Source organism: Leopardus geoffroyi, chromosome E2 (genome assembly GCF_018350155.1).
Source record: "Leopardus geoffroyi isolate Oge1 chromosome E2, O.geoffroyi_Oge1_pat1.0, whole genome shotgun sequence".
Taxonomy (NCBI): Eukaryota; Metazoa; Chordata; class Mammalia; order Carnivora; family Felidae; genus Leopardus; species Leopardus geoffroyi.
In genome coordinates, this window is record NC_059335.1 from 44,757,119 (window position 1) to 44,774,078 (window position 16,960).

At 40.5% G+C, this 16,960-nt stretch overlaps 2 protein-coding genes across 4 annotated transcripts in view; both read left to right on the top strand.

Annotated features, from left to right (window-relative positions):
• Positions 1–1,916, top strand: part of NIP7 (nucleolar pre-rRNA processing protein NIP7) — a 62,711-nt gene extending 60,795 nt beyond the window's left edge. Inside the window, exons 5-6 of one of the 3 annotated variants that reach the window (XM_045443326.1) lie at positions 1,031–1,129; positions 1,767–1,916. In XM_045443326.1, the coding sequence (XP_045299282.1) occupies positions 1,031–1,090 (60 nt within the window). In that variant the 3' untranslated portion in view covers positions 1,091–1,129; positions 1,767–1,916. Of the gene's footprint in view, positions 1–1,030; positions 1,131–1,766 lie in introns of those variants that run through there. The other 2 variants (XR_006702729.1, XM_045443327.1) reach the window with 2 other exon arrangements.
• A 10,038-nt stretch (positions 1,917–11,954) lies between these two features.
• Positions 11,955–16,960, top strand: part of LOC123579376 (cytochrome b5 type B) — a 37,758-nt gene continuing 32,752 nt past the window's right edge. Inside the window, exon 1 of the mRNA XM_045443328.1 lies at positions 11,955–12,221. Within this exon, the coding sequence (XP_045299284.1) occupies positions 12,060–12,221 (162 nt within the window). The 5' untranslated portion in view covers positions 11,955–12,059. The remainder of the gene's footprint in view (positions 12,222–16,960) is intronic.

Here is a 16,960-nt window from a genome sequence, read left to right on the forward strand (position 1 = left end):
TTTTCATTTTTAAGTAATCTCTATACACCCACCCTGGGGCTAGAACTCACAACTGGGAGATCAAGAGTCCCATGCTTTTCAGACTGAGCCAGCCAGGCACCCCTTGTTGGCCTCCACTCTTGAGACTCCACTAGTCAGACAAAATAGCGATGGACAGCCCCAGGCTTTACTTTTCTCCAGTTTAATATTCCTTTAATAACAAGGGGTCTTCCCCAACGTGTACCACCCCCTGCCCTGCCCCGCCCGCCCCGTGCCACAGGGACATGAGCTTCTCTGATTGAATAGATTGGATCACATGTCCCACCTGTAAGCAAGGGGAGGTGGAACATACTGATTGACAGCTTGCATAGCTTCACATAGACTAGAAGAGGAACAGTTCCTCTGAGGAAAATGGGGGTTCTAGAAGAAAGGGAAAGACAGGCAGATATAAACCATTACCAGCAAAGTCCAGGACATATGTGCACTTTTCTGAGGTGGTGGTTTATAGCTTGCTTCATATCCTCAAAGTGTTCTATAATCCAAGAAATAGTAAGAACTTTGGGAGAGGAGAATACTTTCTTCCCACTCCACGTATTTCCTTCCTGTAGAGGGTCATCAGCACTCATGTCCAGGCCCCTCTTTTTGTCTCTCTCCTTCTGCACTTAGGGAAGGAGGAACACTAGGAGAAACCAGGCATGAGTCACCAGTGTATTCCTCTTCCTAGTGTCTTGGGACTATGATCCTGGGAGGGAGCACAAGTTCTTGTCTCACTCCTCACAGGGAGGGTGCCTTGTTCACTGCTGCCCGGGATTGGTAGGAAAGTCTGTTTCATTAGGGTACAAGGAATCCTACTGAGCCACATTCTCCAACTGAGCATCTAGCCATATTAGCAGATAATCCATCTCCTGACTACCTAGACCCCTAATTGACCAGAGCCTCGGTAGGTAGGAGGCATGTTGTCTTTAGAGGTCCCTTCTCGAAAGTCAGGAAGAACCACCAATTTAGAACATCAGAGACCCACAGATTCATCTTCTCGCTCTCCCTTTCCTAGACGCGTCCCCCATGGAGGAGCTGCTTGCCTTGGGAATCCACAGGGATGGTGGAGCGCTAGGAGCAGGCTCAGAGATGTACAACAGATTTACGACAACAGGTGAGAGGAACTGGGATTATTTCACATGGAGGGGGAAGAGAATGAAGGAGGGGTGACTTAATAGTGGCCTTCACCAGAGCCGTGCTGAGCGTGAGGCATCACTGGTATTTTTCCACAGCCTCACCCTGACCCGGATCGCAGTCCCACTCGTGCCCTTCTATGCCCACCTCTTGGAAAATAAATTGCTCCGCTTCCACAGAGAGGTGCAGGAGGTCAGGGCACACAAACCAACTTAAATAAAAGCACATTTTATTATTACTTCTTTTTAATCACAAAAGTAACGCACAATCTGTGAAAAGAACTAAAAAGATTCAGACGAGGACAAACGTGAAAATGAAAATAGACTCCAAGCCCTCAACCCTGATATAGCTATTGTTAGCCTTTTGGTCGATTATTGTCCAGCCTTTTTTTTTTTTTTTTTTTTTTTTTTTTACATATTTTAGAATTTATTCTTTATTTACAAAAAACATAAAAATACTTCAAATAAAACAGCAGTGTGGAGTGTAAAAGATGAATATAGTATACTCTGCTATTTCTCTTGGTATTATGCTCTATGAAATTGAATATTTTGAATTGAATACTATGAAATTGAATATTTTTAGTTGTTATCACTGTCTTTTCTCTTTTCTGGCCTTAGGAATGGTTGACATTAAAGGCACTCGTTTGAGAGGAAGGTACTGATACTGTGACACCCAATTTAGAGATGAGGGACTCCCTAACTCCTGCTAGATTCCCTGGGGACTGGAACACTTTTCTAATAGAATAGGCAGCTTTGTTAAGAAGAGGAGGTAAAAGCAGTGGCTTCCAAAGCCAGGGTTCTTGGGGCACCGGGGTGACTCAGTCGGTTAAGCATCCTACTCTTGATTTCAGCTCAGGTCATGCTCTCACGGTTTGTGAGATTGAGCCCTACATGGGGCCCCATGGTGACAGCATGGAGCCTGCTTGAGATTCTCTCTCTCTCCTTCTCTCTCTGTCCCTTCTGAGCATGCTCTCTCTTTCTCTCTAGAAAAAAAAAAAAAATCCAGGATTCTTGGCCTTCCTTCTCTATTAGAAATATACACTGCTTCTACCCTTAGCCACTTTGGCCTCCCTAGCACTAAGATTTTGATTCTGGGAACATATAACTGCAAATGAACAAAGAGTCAAGGGAAAGTTCTTTATCAGCAAGAGAATTATTTTATTCAATGTGTTTCCTTACATGAGTTGGGACAATAAAGGGAAAGAATGAGAAGAAATAAAAGGCCAGTTACTCAGGCCACTTTTAATGAATCACCCCCCAGTGTCATTACCCATCCCCAGTCAGGAAAAGCTTGAGTTTTTCCATGCCAAGAAAAACAGAGGGCAGGAAGAAACAAATTACGACCTTGTTTGTGTTTTGTGTCTTAACTATTTGATTTATAGGCCTTGATCCAGTGATTATGGATGAAAGAAAATATCCCAGTGTCCCAAACCTAACCTGAACTTAACCATGGGTGGGTCTCACGTCCACGGCTCAAAGTTAGCATGAAGTTAAAATGCTTTAAGAATAAAGTTCCAGGGTTAGGGGCTGCCTGTAGGCATTCTTAATCCAGTGGCAAGGCCAAATTCCTTTCCCACACTCAAGTTTCAGAAAACTCTATTTAGAAACTTAACCCCTTCTCCCTCATTCCAGAAGCTGGGCATTTATCTATTCAACAGATAGTTATTAAGCACCTACTATGTGCCAAAATACTGGGACAACCATGGTGTGCAAACAGATCAATCAACATATAAATCAGAAAAATATTATGTGTAGCCACGAGTTCTATGGAGAGAAAGAAAACAGGATGGATAGCCACTTATGATGAGGCAGCTCACATAAGCTTCACCAAGGGGGTGACATTTAACTTGAAATTAGAGAGATATAATCTGAATGTGAAATCAGAGTGGGAGACCATTCCAGGTAGAGGGAATATCCCCTAAGGTAGACTCATGCTTGGCATGTAGGAAATAAAACACCTCATCTCAAAAGAAATTCTTGGCTATTAGGATTATTTTTCAGGAGTTGATCTAGATAGAAAGTTGGTAAATTCCTTTCTTAATCTTAACTATATAGATGTTCAACCTCACACATAAGAAGAGTAACACAAATCAAAACTATAGTGTGATATCATTTATTAAAATGCCAGATTTGTGGGGCACCTGGGTGGCTCAGTTGGTTAAGCATTTGACTCTTGGTTTCGGCTTAGGTCATGATCCCACCATTCATGAGATCAAGCCCCAAGTCAGGTTCTGTGTACGGGATTCTCTCTCTCCCTCTCCCTCTGCCCTTTCCCCACTCATGTTTTCTCTCTCTCTCTCTCTCTCTCTCTCTCTCTCAAAATAAATAAATAAACTTAAAATTTTTTTTTAAAGTTAAATGTCAGGTTGGTAAAATTCAAACACTTTGATAACATACTCTATCTGTGGGTGTGTGAGGAAGCAGTCATTTACATCATTGCCAGTGAAAATATAAACTGGTGCAAATTGCTAACCCTACAAATGTGTATGCTTTTGACCTAGAAGTCCCATTTCTTCTTCTACATGTATATAATGATGTAAGATCTAGGTTATTAATTACAGCATTGTTTGTAATTTCAAAAGACTGGAAATCTAAATCTCCATCAGTAGGAGACCAGTTAAATTATGAAACATTCATATCAAATAATGAATATTAACTATGGAAAACTATCCAGCTTGTAAAAACAAATGAGGAAGCTATCTATGTATTAGTATGTAAACATTTCTAAGATGTCATTAAGTCAAACAAACAAACGAAAAAACCAAGATACAGAACTGTATGGTTTTTTGCTACTTTTTCTATAAAAGTGAGTAAGCTAAGTGTAAATATTTATATTTACTAGCATTTTCATGGAGAAACTCAGGATGGTTACACACAAAAATTATTAAATAATTATCTGGGGTGGGCGGATGGAAAATGGGGAGAAAAGGTGGGCAGGAGACTTTTTATTGAGATGTTTACTTTTTTTTTAAAGTTCTGAACTATGTGAATGTATTAGGGACTTAAAAAATTAAATTAAAAAATTTCCCCTTGTACTGTCCCTTATCTTAATTTTTTAATTTACCATTTAGGGGCTCCTGGCTGGCTTAGTTGGAATAGCATGTGCCTCTTGATCTAGGGATTGTGAGTTTGGGCCTCATGTTGGGTGTAGAGATTACTCACAGAAATAAATAAATAGATCTTAAAAAAATTATCAGTTAATCCATAGCCATTGTTTACTTCTCCAGCCTCACCCATGAGAAAGTTTCTACTTAAATACACGTGGATGATGGTTAATACAAAGTATATTAGTGCACATAAATAATATCTTAATAAACAGGATCTTAAAAATATATTAGCAGTTAATCTAATCACAAAGTAACTTTATGTGCCTTGCTACTCATCCTCAACAGACTGGATAAAGGCCATTGACCAAAGACAATTGGAGAATTCCTAGGGCAAAACCATCCTAAAGGAAATTGTGTTTATGGAAACATGATGATTTTTTTTTAATGTTTATTTATTTTTGAGAGAGAGAGAGAGACAGAATGAGGGGCAGAGAGGGGCAGAGAGAGAGGGAGACATAGACTCCAAAGCAGGCACCAGGCTCTGAGCTGTCAGCACAGAGCCTGACATGGGGCTCCAACTCACAAACCGTAAGATCATGTGCCAAGACGAAGGCGGCCAAATGGATATGTAGCCAAATTATTATTTTCCAGAATTTTTTTTCTGGAAAAATTCCTGGAAAAACATTATTTAATTATTATTTTGTTTCAGCACTGTAAAAGCCCCCCCCTTTCCTCAGTGATTTAAGATAACATTTTTACCTCGTCTTCTTTTTTTTTAATTTTAATTAATTAATTAGTTAATTATTTTAATTTTAATTAATTTTTTAATTTTTTTAAAAATTTTTTTAACGTTTATTCATTTTTGAGAGACAGAGAGACAGAGCATGAATGGGGGAAGGGGAGAGAGAGGGGGACACAGAATCCGAAGCAGGATCCAGGCTCTGAGCTATCAGCATAGAGCCCCATGTGGGGCTCGAACTCATAAACCGTGAGATCATGACCTGAGCCGAAGTCAGACATTTAACTGAGTGAGACACCCAGGCGCCCCTTTACCTCATCTTCTACTCTTTTTTTTTTTAATTTTTTTTTAATGTTTATTTATTTTTGAGACAGAGAGAGACAGAGCATGAACAGGGGAGGGGCAGAGAGAGAGGGAGACACAGAATCTGAAACAGGCTCCAGGCTCTGAGCTGTCAGCACAGAGCCCGACGCGGGGCTCGAACTCACGGACCGTGAGATCATGACCTGAGCCGAAGTCGGCCGCTTAACCGACTACGCCACCCAGGCGCCCCTTCTATTCTTTTTTTTAAAGTAATCCCTAGTCCCATCATGGGGTTTGAACTCATGAATCTGAGATCAAGAATCACATGTCTACCAAATGAACCAGCTGGACATTGCCCCTACAATACGTTGATTGTATTTTAAGACTCTGTTTTGTTTTATTGATCTATTGATCACACACACTATTGGTAAGATTTTATACAAGCACACATCCTCACACATTGTGGGTAGGTGTGTAAATCAATACATCCCATATGAAGGGTAATTTGCTTATATTTATATACACATTATTATAAACAGACACACACATCTACTTATACACACATTTTTTTCTTTTTGAAACATGTGAATGCATTTATTACATGTTAAGAATAAATTAACCTATACCAGCAGGAAAAAAAAAAGTTGGTGTTCTGAGGCCAGGAAAATCAACCCAGGGTAGAAAAGCGTCCCTGTTAATGGCTATTTACACAGGGATTGTTTCTTTCGTTTCTAGAAATGAGACTGGGCTGGGCTGTTGGGGGTTGGGCCCCAATGGCATAAGACTGAGTAGGATGGTCCTGGGTAAGCTCCAGGAGGGTCCACCCAACAGGCCAGGGAGGTCTGGCTGAACTGAGGGTTGGAACAACTCTAGGATGCTTGCAAGTAAACCCTCCCCAAAACCATACCCTGCAGGATATGGGCTTCTAACTTTGCATCAACTTCCTGAAGCTTCCCTGACACTGGATGACCCAGGCTTGACCCTAGGAAGGGAAGAAGAGTGTTGGACTATGATGGCTTTAAGAGTTTGTCTTCCCTCTGGCAGGGAAACATAATACATTGAGAAGGGCAAGAACAAATTTGAGGGCCACCTCATCGTATTCCATGCCTGGAACAGGAAAGGGGACCCCTGCAGCCCCTGCAAGAAGGAATGAGAACACAGGAGGTATATTTGATGTCTGCAAAAAACGAGACAGAATCCTTGTTTCTTGCTCTATTCACATGGAGCACGCACAGTGTTTTCCTTGAGAATTTCCTGTTCCAATTCCACTATTTATACAAAAACAGTAGAATGAGCTTGCAAGGTAAATAAGGACTTCCCTGGAGCAGTACTCACACACTGATCCTACTGTTGTCTGTGATAAATTTTGGATCATGCCCCTGAAGAGCAGGGAGAAGATTTTCTAGTACATGACACAGCAAAAGTAAAATGTTAATGCTAAAAATGTTTTATGTGGTGGGGTGCCTGGATGGCTCAGTTAGTTAAGCATTCACCTCTTGATCCCAGCTCAGGCCTTGATCTCAGAGTTGTGAATTCAAGCCCTGCGTTGGGCTCCACTCTGGGCATGAGGCCTACTTAAAATAATAATAATAATAATAGTAATAATAAAAATATTTTTTAAATGTTTTATTTTATATTTGAGACAGAGCACAAGCAGAGAAGGGGCAGAGAGACGGAGACAGAATCTGAAGCAGGCTTCAGGCTTTGAGGTGTCAGTACAGAGCTGATGCAGGACTCCAACTCATGAGTAGTGAGATCATGACCTGAGCTGAAGTCGGATGCTTAACCAACTGAGCCACCCAGGAACCCTGATAATAATAAATAAAAATGTTTTATATGTGCCACCTTTCTCTTAGTAAGTTTCTTTAGAAGGTGGGTCTTATTTATAGCATCTAGAAACAATAACACCAAAATAGCCAGCATTTACTGAGGACTCTCTGTGGCAGGCCCTGTGTTGAGTCTTTGTTTAATACTCATGTTGACACAGTACTTAGCTGTAGTAACTCAGTAAGTATCAAAAAGTTTGGAGAAAACTATCAAGGGCATTCAAGAATAGAAAATTACAGCCAATATTCCTCATGAATATAGAGGGAAAGATTTTTTTTTATGTTTATTTATTTTGAGAGAGAGGGGGAGAGAGAGAGAGAGAAAATCCCAAGCAGGCTCCACACTCAGCGCCCATGAAGCCCAACATGGGACTGAATCCCACGACTGTGAGACCATGACCTTAGCCAAAATCAAGAGTCGGATGCTTAACTGACTGAGCCACCCAGGCACTCCAGATGCAAAGATCTTTAAAAAATACTAGTGAATTAAATCTGGCAATATATAGAAAAGGCTAACGTCATAACCAAGTGGAGTTCATCCCAGGAATGCAAAGATGGTTTTTTAACATTTTTTTAAATGCTTATTTATTTTTGAAAGACACAGAGAGAGAGGCAGAGAGTGAGCAGGGGAGGGGCAAAGAGAGAGGGAGACACAGAATCTGAAGGTGACTCCAGGCTCTGAGCTGTCAGCACAGAGCCTGATGTGGGGCTCCAACTCATGAACCATGAGATCATGAGCTGAGCCGAAGTCGAATGCTTAACCGACTGAGCCACCTAGGTGCCCCAAAGATGGTTAAGTTTTTGAAAACCATTCAAAGTAATTCACCATATTAACACAATAAAGGAGGAAAAATCATATGATCATCCCAAAAGATGCAAAATATATATATTTGACAGGATTCAATATCCTTTTATGATAAAAAAAATAGGAAACTAGGAATCTAGGGGAATTCTGCCTTGTTTCTGATGAAGGACATCAACTGAAAAACCTATAGACAATATCATATTTAATCATGGAAGACTTGAATGCTTTCCTCCTACATTTGGGAACAAGGCAAGGATGCTCATTTCACCGTTTTTATTTAATGTTGTACTAGAAGTCACAGCCAGTGAAATAAGGCAAGAAAAAAAAAATACACAGATTAGAAAGGAGGAAGTAAAATTGTCTCTATTAGCAGATAACATGATTGCTACATAAGTTATTCTAAGAAATATACAAAACAACCACTAGAACTCTAAGTGAATTTAGCAAGATCACAGGATACTAAGTCAATGTACAAAATCAATTACATTTCTCTGTTATAGCTGCAAACAATTGAAAACTGAAATAACTCCCATTTGTAAAACATTTAGGAATAAATTTAACAAAAGATGCAAAAGACCTTTATGCCAAAAACTACAAATTAAAATAAGATTCAAATAATTAAGCAGTACACCACGTTTGTGGATTGGGAGAGTCAAAGCTGTTAATATGTTTATCTCTATATGTTTGTCTTTAAGCTGATTTATAGAATTAACAGGCTGATTTAAAAATAATTTTAGATTTACAAGAAAATTGCAAAAATAGTACAGAGTGTACTTGTATACCCCTCAGACAGCTTCCCATAATATTAACATCTTACATTTACTATTGTACATCTGTAAAAACTACGAAATCAGCTCGGGTACATTAGTTACTTTACCTGGATTTCACTGTTTTTTTCTCTAATGTTCTTTTTTTTGTTCTACGATTCAATCCAGGATATTACATTGCATTTAGTTGTCATATATCCTTAGACTACTTAGGTGTATGACAATTTCTAAGTGTTCCTTTGTTTTATTATGTTTTTAATAAGCTTGACAGTTTTGAGGAATACTGGTCAGGTATTTTGTTGAATGCCCCTCAATTTGGGCTTGCCTAATGGTGTTATCATGCTTACACTGCGGTTATGGGTTTTTGGGAAGAATGTCATAGTGATAAAGTGGTCTCCTCATCACATACCATGCTATCAACATGATTTATCACTGGTGACATTAACTTTTTACTTGGTTCAACAAACTGATTTTAAAATTTATATGGAAATACATAAGATTTAAAATAGCAGAAACAATTTTGAAAAATAAGAGCAAAACTGAAGGATTTACAAGTCTTACTACAAAACTATAGTAATCAAGACTGTGGAATTGGCATTAGGATAGACAAATCACTGGAACGGACTAGAAAGTTCAGTAAAAGACCCACACTTATATGGACAAGCCACTTTCAAGAAAGACAGGAAAACAATTCATTGGGGAATTATGTTTTCACCAAATGGTGTTGGAACAGTTGGGTATTCACTTGGGAAAAAAAGAGATCAAGAAAGCTGCCTAATATTACTAAGTTTGTGAGTGGCAGGGGCAGGGCTTCCAAGCTGGACTTTCTGGCTAACACATGGTAATTTTGAATATGAACTTATAATCAATATATTTAGGCCACAATATTTTTCTGAATCCAATTCAATCTCAGGTCATACTTGCAAAAAATGTCAGTGTCTTGGGGTGCCTGGGTGGCTCAGTTGATTGAGCATCTGACTCTTGGGTTTTGGACCAGGTCATGATCCCAGGGTTGTGGGATCGAGCCCAACATTGGGCTCCGCACTGAGCATGGTGTCTGCTTAAGATTCTTGCTCTCTCCCTCTGCCCCCTCCCCTGCTCTCTCTCTCTCTCTAAAATAATTTTTAAAATTTAAAGTCAATGTTTTCAAAGTAAAAGACTGAAGAAATGTACCTGATTCAAGGACACTAAGGAGACATAAGTAAATACAATACATGATCCAGGATTTGTATGAATATTAATTCCCTGCATTTGCAAATCATACTAGGGTTACGTAAGAGTACGTTCTTATTCTTAGGAGATACATAATTATTTGCAGGTAAAGGGTCATATCATCTGCAACTTGTTCTGAAATGGTCTAACATTATTTATTTATTTATTTTTGGTCTAACATTATTAACAACATTATTAACATTATTTGATGTGGAAGAAATCACATATGGAAAAATATTAACAATTAGTAGATCTAAGTTAAAAGTACGTGGGAGTTCATTTTATTATTCTTTCAATGCACCTGTTTGAAATTCTAAAATGGAAATTTAAATATTAATTTAAAAAACACTTTGTGGCAACTGGGTGGCTCCGTTGATTAAGTGTCCAACTCTTGATTTTAGCTCAGGTCATGAGCTAAATTGTGATCCTAATTCCTCTTGCCATGATAAATTTATGTAGACGTAAATATTTTTGTTTCTTTCGAAAGGCTTGTTTCTTATGTTATCTTACTGTCACAGAGCCTATCACAGTACTTGTGGCACGGTAAGTGTTCAGTAAATATCTCTGAAATGAATGTAAATATTAGAATGTAGTTTGTGGAATAGCCTGAGTCATATGGGATTTCTCTCATGATTCAGTCTCATTTGGGAGGTAACTATGGGAAGTTAAGATTTACAGATACAGGGGATTCCTGAAATAGTAATATGTTGAGGTACTGTAAGGAGGTGGGACCACTGGAGCTTGGAATGGCAGGAGAATTTGTGAAAAAGAATCCCAGGAATTCAAAGTGAGTAGGCTTTGGAAGAAAGAAGGTGGGTGGATCTGGTCTGATCACAGAAATGGTTTTCTTACCAGCAGATTTAGGAGTCAGTGGCTGGCACACAAGTCTTATAAAAGGAATGGTGGAAAATATTAGTAAAAGAGGTTGGGATGGATTGTGGAGAGTCTGGGAGAGTGACATGATGAAAATGACATTACATGTCAGTTGTGATGGCAGTTAAAAAAGAGTAGTTTAGGATAATGCACGTCAACCAGGCTGGAACTCCAAAATGCTGGGACCTCTAGCTGGGAACAGTTGAGGTGAATTTTATTTTATAACACATGGGAACGAAAATAGCATAGCTGTGTTCTGATCACCAAATAATTTGTTTAAAATTCAGATCCCCTGGGCGCCTGGGTGGCTCAGTCGGTAAAGCTACCGACTTCAGTTCTGGTGATCCCACGGTTCATGGGTTCGAGCCCCATGTCAGGGTTTGCCCTGACAGCGCTGAGCCTGCTTTGGATTCTGCGTCTTCCTCTGTCTCTCTGACCCTCCTCCGCTTGTTCCTTCTCTTTCTCTCTCTCTCAAAAATAAACAAACGTTTAAAAAAAAATCAGATCTCCTTTCCCAACTTTAAGATATAATTGATGTATAACAAAATCAGATTCTCAGTACTGTCGGAAACTTGGGATACGCCATACCCTACCTGTCCATGGCCTTAGGCCAATTATGTCCCCCCCCCCCCCCCCTTTTTCTAGCACTGCTGTTATTTATGTTCTGGTTACTGTGTCAAGCGCTGTAGAGATACACTCCCTCACTTAATCGGCCAAACTTCTCTGCAGGGATGAGGTTATCTTGCTCATTTTATTGGTTAGGAAAATGAGACTTAGACGGGCAACAATAGATCACAGTCTGAAGACTGCAAACAAAGATGTAGACCCGCCCTGAAATACAGGCCGCGCAAGAGGTGGGGGAAAACAAGCTTCGTGTGACTCAAGAGGTCCACGGCGAAAGGAAGGGAAGGGGAAGGAAACAGGAAAATGGAGACTTTGCCTCCCCTTCCCACACTGTGCAGGCGGCAACGCGAAGTGAAGGTGAAACCTCTCTTGCTTAACACCTGTCTATCCGTCTCCGTTAAGCGTCTTTGCAAAATCTCTGCATGTGATTGGTGAGATTGGAGGGATGGACGATTCTGATTGGTTAGTCGGACCTCGAACCAGGCCTACGCTCCAAGGATCGGGCGAGGGGTGGGTGGAACTTGAAACTGAATCCGTTGTTTCATTGGTGAAAAGAAAACGAACCAGGAACTATCCGGGAGCATGATTGGCTGTTGCCAGGAGCCCACCGACGGCCCTGGTTACGGAAGCCGGGGAGAGCTGAGCTCAAGGCCCGCCTCGAGGAAGTTAGCTTTGGAAACCGGGTTAGTGGTGGAGAAGAGGTGTCTCAGGCCCAATGGCGACTGTGGAAGCAAGCGGCAACGATGGGAAAGGGCAAGGGGTCGAGACCTCCGTCACCTATTATCGATTGGAGGAGGTGGCGAAGCACAACTCCATGAAGGAGATATGGCTGGTGATCCACGGGCGAGTCTACGATATCACCCGTTTCCTTAACGAGGTGGGGGCCCGGGAGGTGGGGCGCAGGCCCTGGGAACTGCACGGGAGAGGGGCGGTCTGGACTAGAGAAGCAGCAGGGTGGATATGTATAGGGGGGAAATTAAGCCTGGCGGAGGGCGATAAGTGGCCACGATTCCCCTAGACGAAAACCGAGGGGTCTTAGATCTGCATGCCAGCGCTAAATTCCGGTCTTCATTAGTATCATGAATTGCATATCATACACTGAGCACTTAACTGTGCCCTAGGACAAACTCTTAAACCGTCATTATTCCCATTTTACAGAAAGGGAAACTGAGCCTCCAGACTGAGGGCTCTCAAGGTCACACGCTTAACAGCCTATAACCATTCTAACCTAGGTTTGAAGGGCTCCAAACCTGTGCTATTTCCGCTGTGTCTTCCTAAGTAATAGCATTTTTGGTTTTTATAAGAAACTGACATTTTTACCCCCTGATTATGCTGCTTTTATTTTTTTCTAATTTGAGTTAACCCTGAGGCCGGAAGGTCATGAGCTGACTTTTTTGGCCATTGACATCCTCTGTGTTAAATCTTCAAACCTGTTGCAGTAGATCTCATTATGCAAGTTCTTGAGACCATGGTGCAACTGAGTGATTTTTTTTTTTTTTTTTTAGTTTAAGGGAATAGGATAGACTTTTAATGTATCTAAACTAACTTTATTGAGGTGTAATTGACATACAATATGTGCCCATTTAAAATGTACAGTTTGATGAGTTTTGACAAATGCATTCACCCATGTGATCAAAATCCCAATTAAGACAGAGCATTTCCATCATCCTAAAAAGTTCTCTCTTGCTCCTTGGCAGTCATTGCTCCCACCCCAATCCTTGACACTTTGAGGTATTTATATATATACATATTAACATATATATTTTTTTGATGTGTATCATGTTGAGTAATAGATTAATAATCTTGCGGTTAATTCCTTGGAAATTCTTGTGCAGTATAACCTTGTTGTAACTGAGAAAAACTTCATTTCTGTTAGTTGTTTTTGTGAAGCAAATATGCTAGTAAAATATATATTTTCTTAATTTGGAGCCTAGGGGAGAAGTCACTACATCCTGATTATTTATTTAAATTTTTTTTAATGTTTATTTATATTTGAGAGAGTGGGAGAGAGACAGTGCAAGCAGGGGAGGGGTTGGGGGGGGGGGACACAGAATCCAAAGCAGACTCCAGGCTCTGAGCTGACAGTACAGAGCCTGCTGTGGGGCTCAAACCCACAAACTGTGAGAGCATGACATGAGCCACAGTCAGTTGCTTAACTAACTGAGCCACCCAGATGCCCCTACATCCTGATTTATAAATCTATAAAAAGTTTTGAAATGTGAAGTTTCCCAAAAGGACGTTGTTTTTAATAAATCTTCTTAATGGCCAGTAAGTTAACATCTTAGAATTTAGTAACTTGTATTTGTATGGGGTATGGCCTTTTATGCTTTTAAAACAGTACTTTAAAAGTACTTTCCCATTACTTCATCCTTGGATGACTAGTTGAGAGTGACTTGGATGTAGTGATCTTTACGTTAACAGGGTGGGAAACAGGTTCACAGAGATTTTAGTCATACATTTGATTAGTGGCAGAATCTGGTTTAGATAGATCCCTTGATTTCTCTTGTCTACATAGCATTACTTCAAAATTCTGGCCTTAGGTCCTTAGGCATATGCCTCATTGTAAGTTTCAGTTGTGGGTGGTAGCGTGTTAAAGCATAATTCATAACGGTAGGTGATGTTTTTCATTTGTGGTTTCATTTCCCCCAAATTTCTCATTTATGTATTATGTATGTAATCTCCACACCCAGCATGGGGCTCAAATGCACCACCCCAAGACCAAGAGTCGTGTGCTCCTCTGACTGAGCCAGCCAAGTGCTCCTCTCCCAAATTTCTTCTTGATTGACTTAGAATACATAATGAACTTGAAGAAGCATTCAGTGCTTGTAGTGGATGTTAGTTCAAGATTGAACATTAGTTCAACCTTGAGTAGTGGCTGCTGACCGGGTTCCCACACGTTGATGGAGCCAGAAACATCACAGGTGAAGTTTGAGCCACAGATCTTTACCTGCAATTAACTCTTCTTACTTACCTGACCTGTCTTCTCTGTTCCTATTATCTTGCTCATTCCAAGCCTGTTCATTCATTTATTTTCTCATTCAAATATTTATCAGGTGTCTGTTATGTGCCAGATACTGTTGTAGGTGCTGAGGAGACAGCAGTGGATATTCCCTATTTATGCCCTCATGCAGATTAGTCGATGGGGAGTGGACAATAAGCAGAGTAAATACAATGTATGCTGTGTTAGGTAGTGGTAGGTTCTAAGAAGAAAAATAAAGCAGAGAAGAGGACTGTGGATGTATATGGAATGAAGGTGTGAGGGTGAGGGGTTGAAATTTTAGGTATGATGGCCAGAGTTGGTTTTATTAAGAGAATGACTAGAGTAAAGGCCAGAAGGAAGTTTAAGGGAGCTAGCCATGTGGATATCTACAGGAAGAGTGGGAGTGGCAGAGGGAGCAAGTTCAAAGGCCTTGAGGTGGGAGTATGTCTAGTGTTGGGAGGACAAGTGAGGGGAGGCTGTAGTGGCTGGAGAGTAGTAGATGAGGTCTGCATGATCAGGTGAGGGCAGATCAAGTACAGCTCTGTAGGCTTCATGAAAGATTTTGACTTTTAGGAGAGGAACTCAAACTGGAGCAGAGGAGTGACATGATGTGACTTCATGGTTTAACAGTATCCCTCTGCAATGTTTAGAAGAGACTGGAGGAGGGCAAAAGCCACATTGAGGAGTCCAGTTAGGAAGGAGGCTATTGTAGTAATTTGGGCAAGGGGTGGTAGCTTGCACCAGGCTGGTGGCAATGGGGGATGGTGAGAAGTATCAGATTTGGGATGTATTTTGATGGTAGAGCCAATAGGATTTGATGATGCAATGGATTTGAGGAGTGAGAGAAGTCAAAGATGGCACCCGAGTTTTTGGCCTGCAGGTCTGGAAGAATAGGATTGCTATTAGATGAGGTGGGAGGACCTGTATCAGCTCTCATCCTTCTTATAATTGAAATACTTCGGGGCTTCTTCTTAGAAAGAGGTCCCTAATCTGAATATCCTGTGTCTGTAGGTTGCTTTTTTTTTTTTTTTTTTTTAAATGAATATGTTTATAATGTTATTCTGGAGTTTGAATGTGATGATTTAGAATTGGTAATGTAATTGAATTATCCTTCCCCTAACATTAATTTTGCTTTTTTGAATTAGTGGTATGGGTTTGACTTATTGAAATCATTAATGAAAACCCAGAACCTTGCAGTAGTACACATCTTTGTCTTTGCGCTGTTTAGTAGTATAGAAAAGTCACAGAAAAATGGTTATACTGTCTTATGACTTGGGCTAGAAAATAACAAAGTACAACTCCCTTCGCAAGGGTCAGTATGACTTTGTGAGCCTTGGCTTCAGTCAGTATTCTAATTTTCGTACCGTGTATCACAGGTAAGAAAAGTTTGGGCGCCATTGTCTTATGTATAAATAACCATTACTGAAAAGAATAACTTAAAATAATACATTGTGATATTTTGAGGTTTTGTATGTATTTTTTAGTGACCATGGTCATGAGTGGGAATACTACCTTAGGACTTGCCTACAGATGGGATAGCATTTTACTCGTTCCACAGTGTAGGTGCTGACTGTCAGGTGCTGTGGTACTAGGTCCTGGTGGCATATAAAAGTAAACATGGTTCTGTCCTCTTGAAGCTCCTCTTCCACGGGAGACAAAACAAAAGGAGACAAACGTTCAATGATGGTGCTTTCTTTGAAGGAAACCAAATAGGAGTTGAGAAAGAAAATTGGGGGTGGTGGGGAGATGTACTTTAAAAAGAGCTTTCTGGAAAGCTTCTGTGAGGTAACTTCTGTGAGGTAACTGAGCTGAGGAGAAGGAACTAGTTGGGAAGACTAGAGAAAAGAGCATTCCCACAGTATTTGCAGAGGCAAGTGAGAGTTTGGTCCATCAGTGGGACCCAAAGCAGTTGTGGCCATTGGGGTAGTGAATGAAGGGCAAGAACGGCCAGAGAGGTGGGTGGGAGCCGGGCCAGGCAGGGTAGGTAGAATTTGATCCTAAATGTATTGGAAAACCACTGAAGCCTTTTAAGATGGGGGTGACATTAAAGCACTTTCTTTTTCTTTTTCTTTTACTATAATTTATTGTCAAACTGGCTTATATTACAACACCCAGTGCTCATCCCAACAAGAAAGCACTTTATTTTTCAAGTAGATGATTTTGGCCAAGAAGTCAAGAAAAGGTTGGAGGGAAAAGCAACACAGAATGGAAGAAAGTAAAACTTTCAATTCCAAGAATTTGTTTGAATTGTTCTACATCTTGTGTGCATATACCAATATATACAAATATGTACAAATAAATAGGGAAATAGAATTATAGTTTGAGACGCATGCTCCAATGGAGCCAGCTGGATGCCCCAATCTTAGTATTCCTTAACAAAATTATAGTATCTATTAATTGATCTGGGGTTTTTTGTGTGTGGGTTTTTTTTTTACATTTATTTATTTTTGAGAGACAGAGTGAGTTGGGGAGGGGCAGAGAGAGGAGACACAGAATCTGAAGGAGGCTCCAGGCTCTGAGCTGTCAGCACAGAGCCCAACACAGAGCTCAAACCCACGAACCGTGAGATCATGACCTGAACTGAAGTCAGACGCTCAACCGAATGAGCCACCCGGGACACCCCTGATCTGTGTATG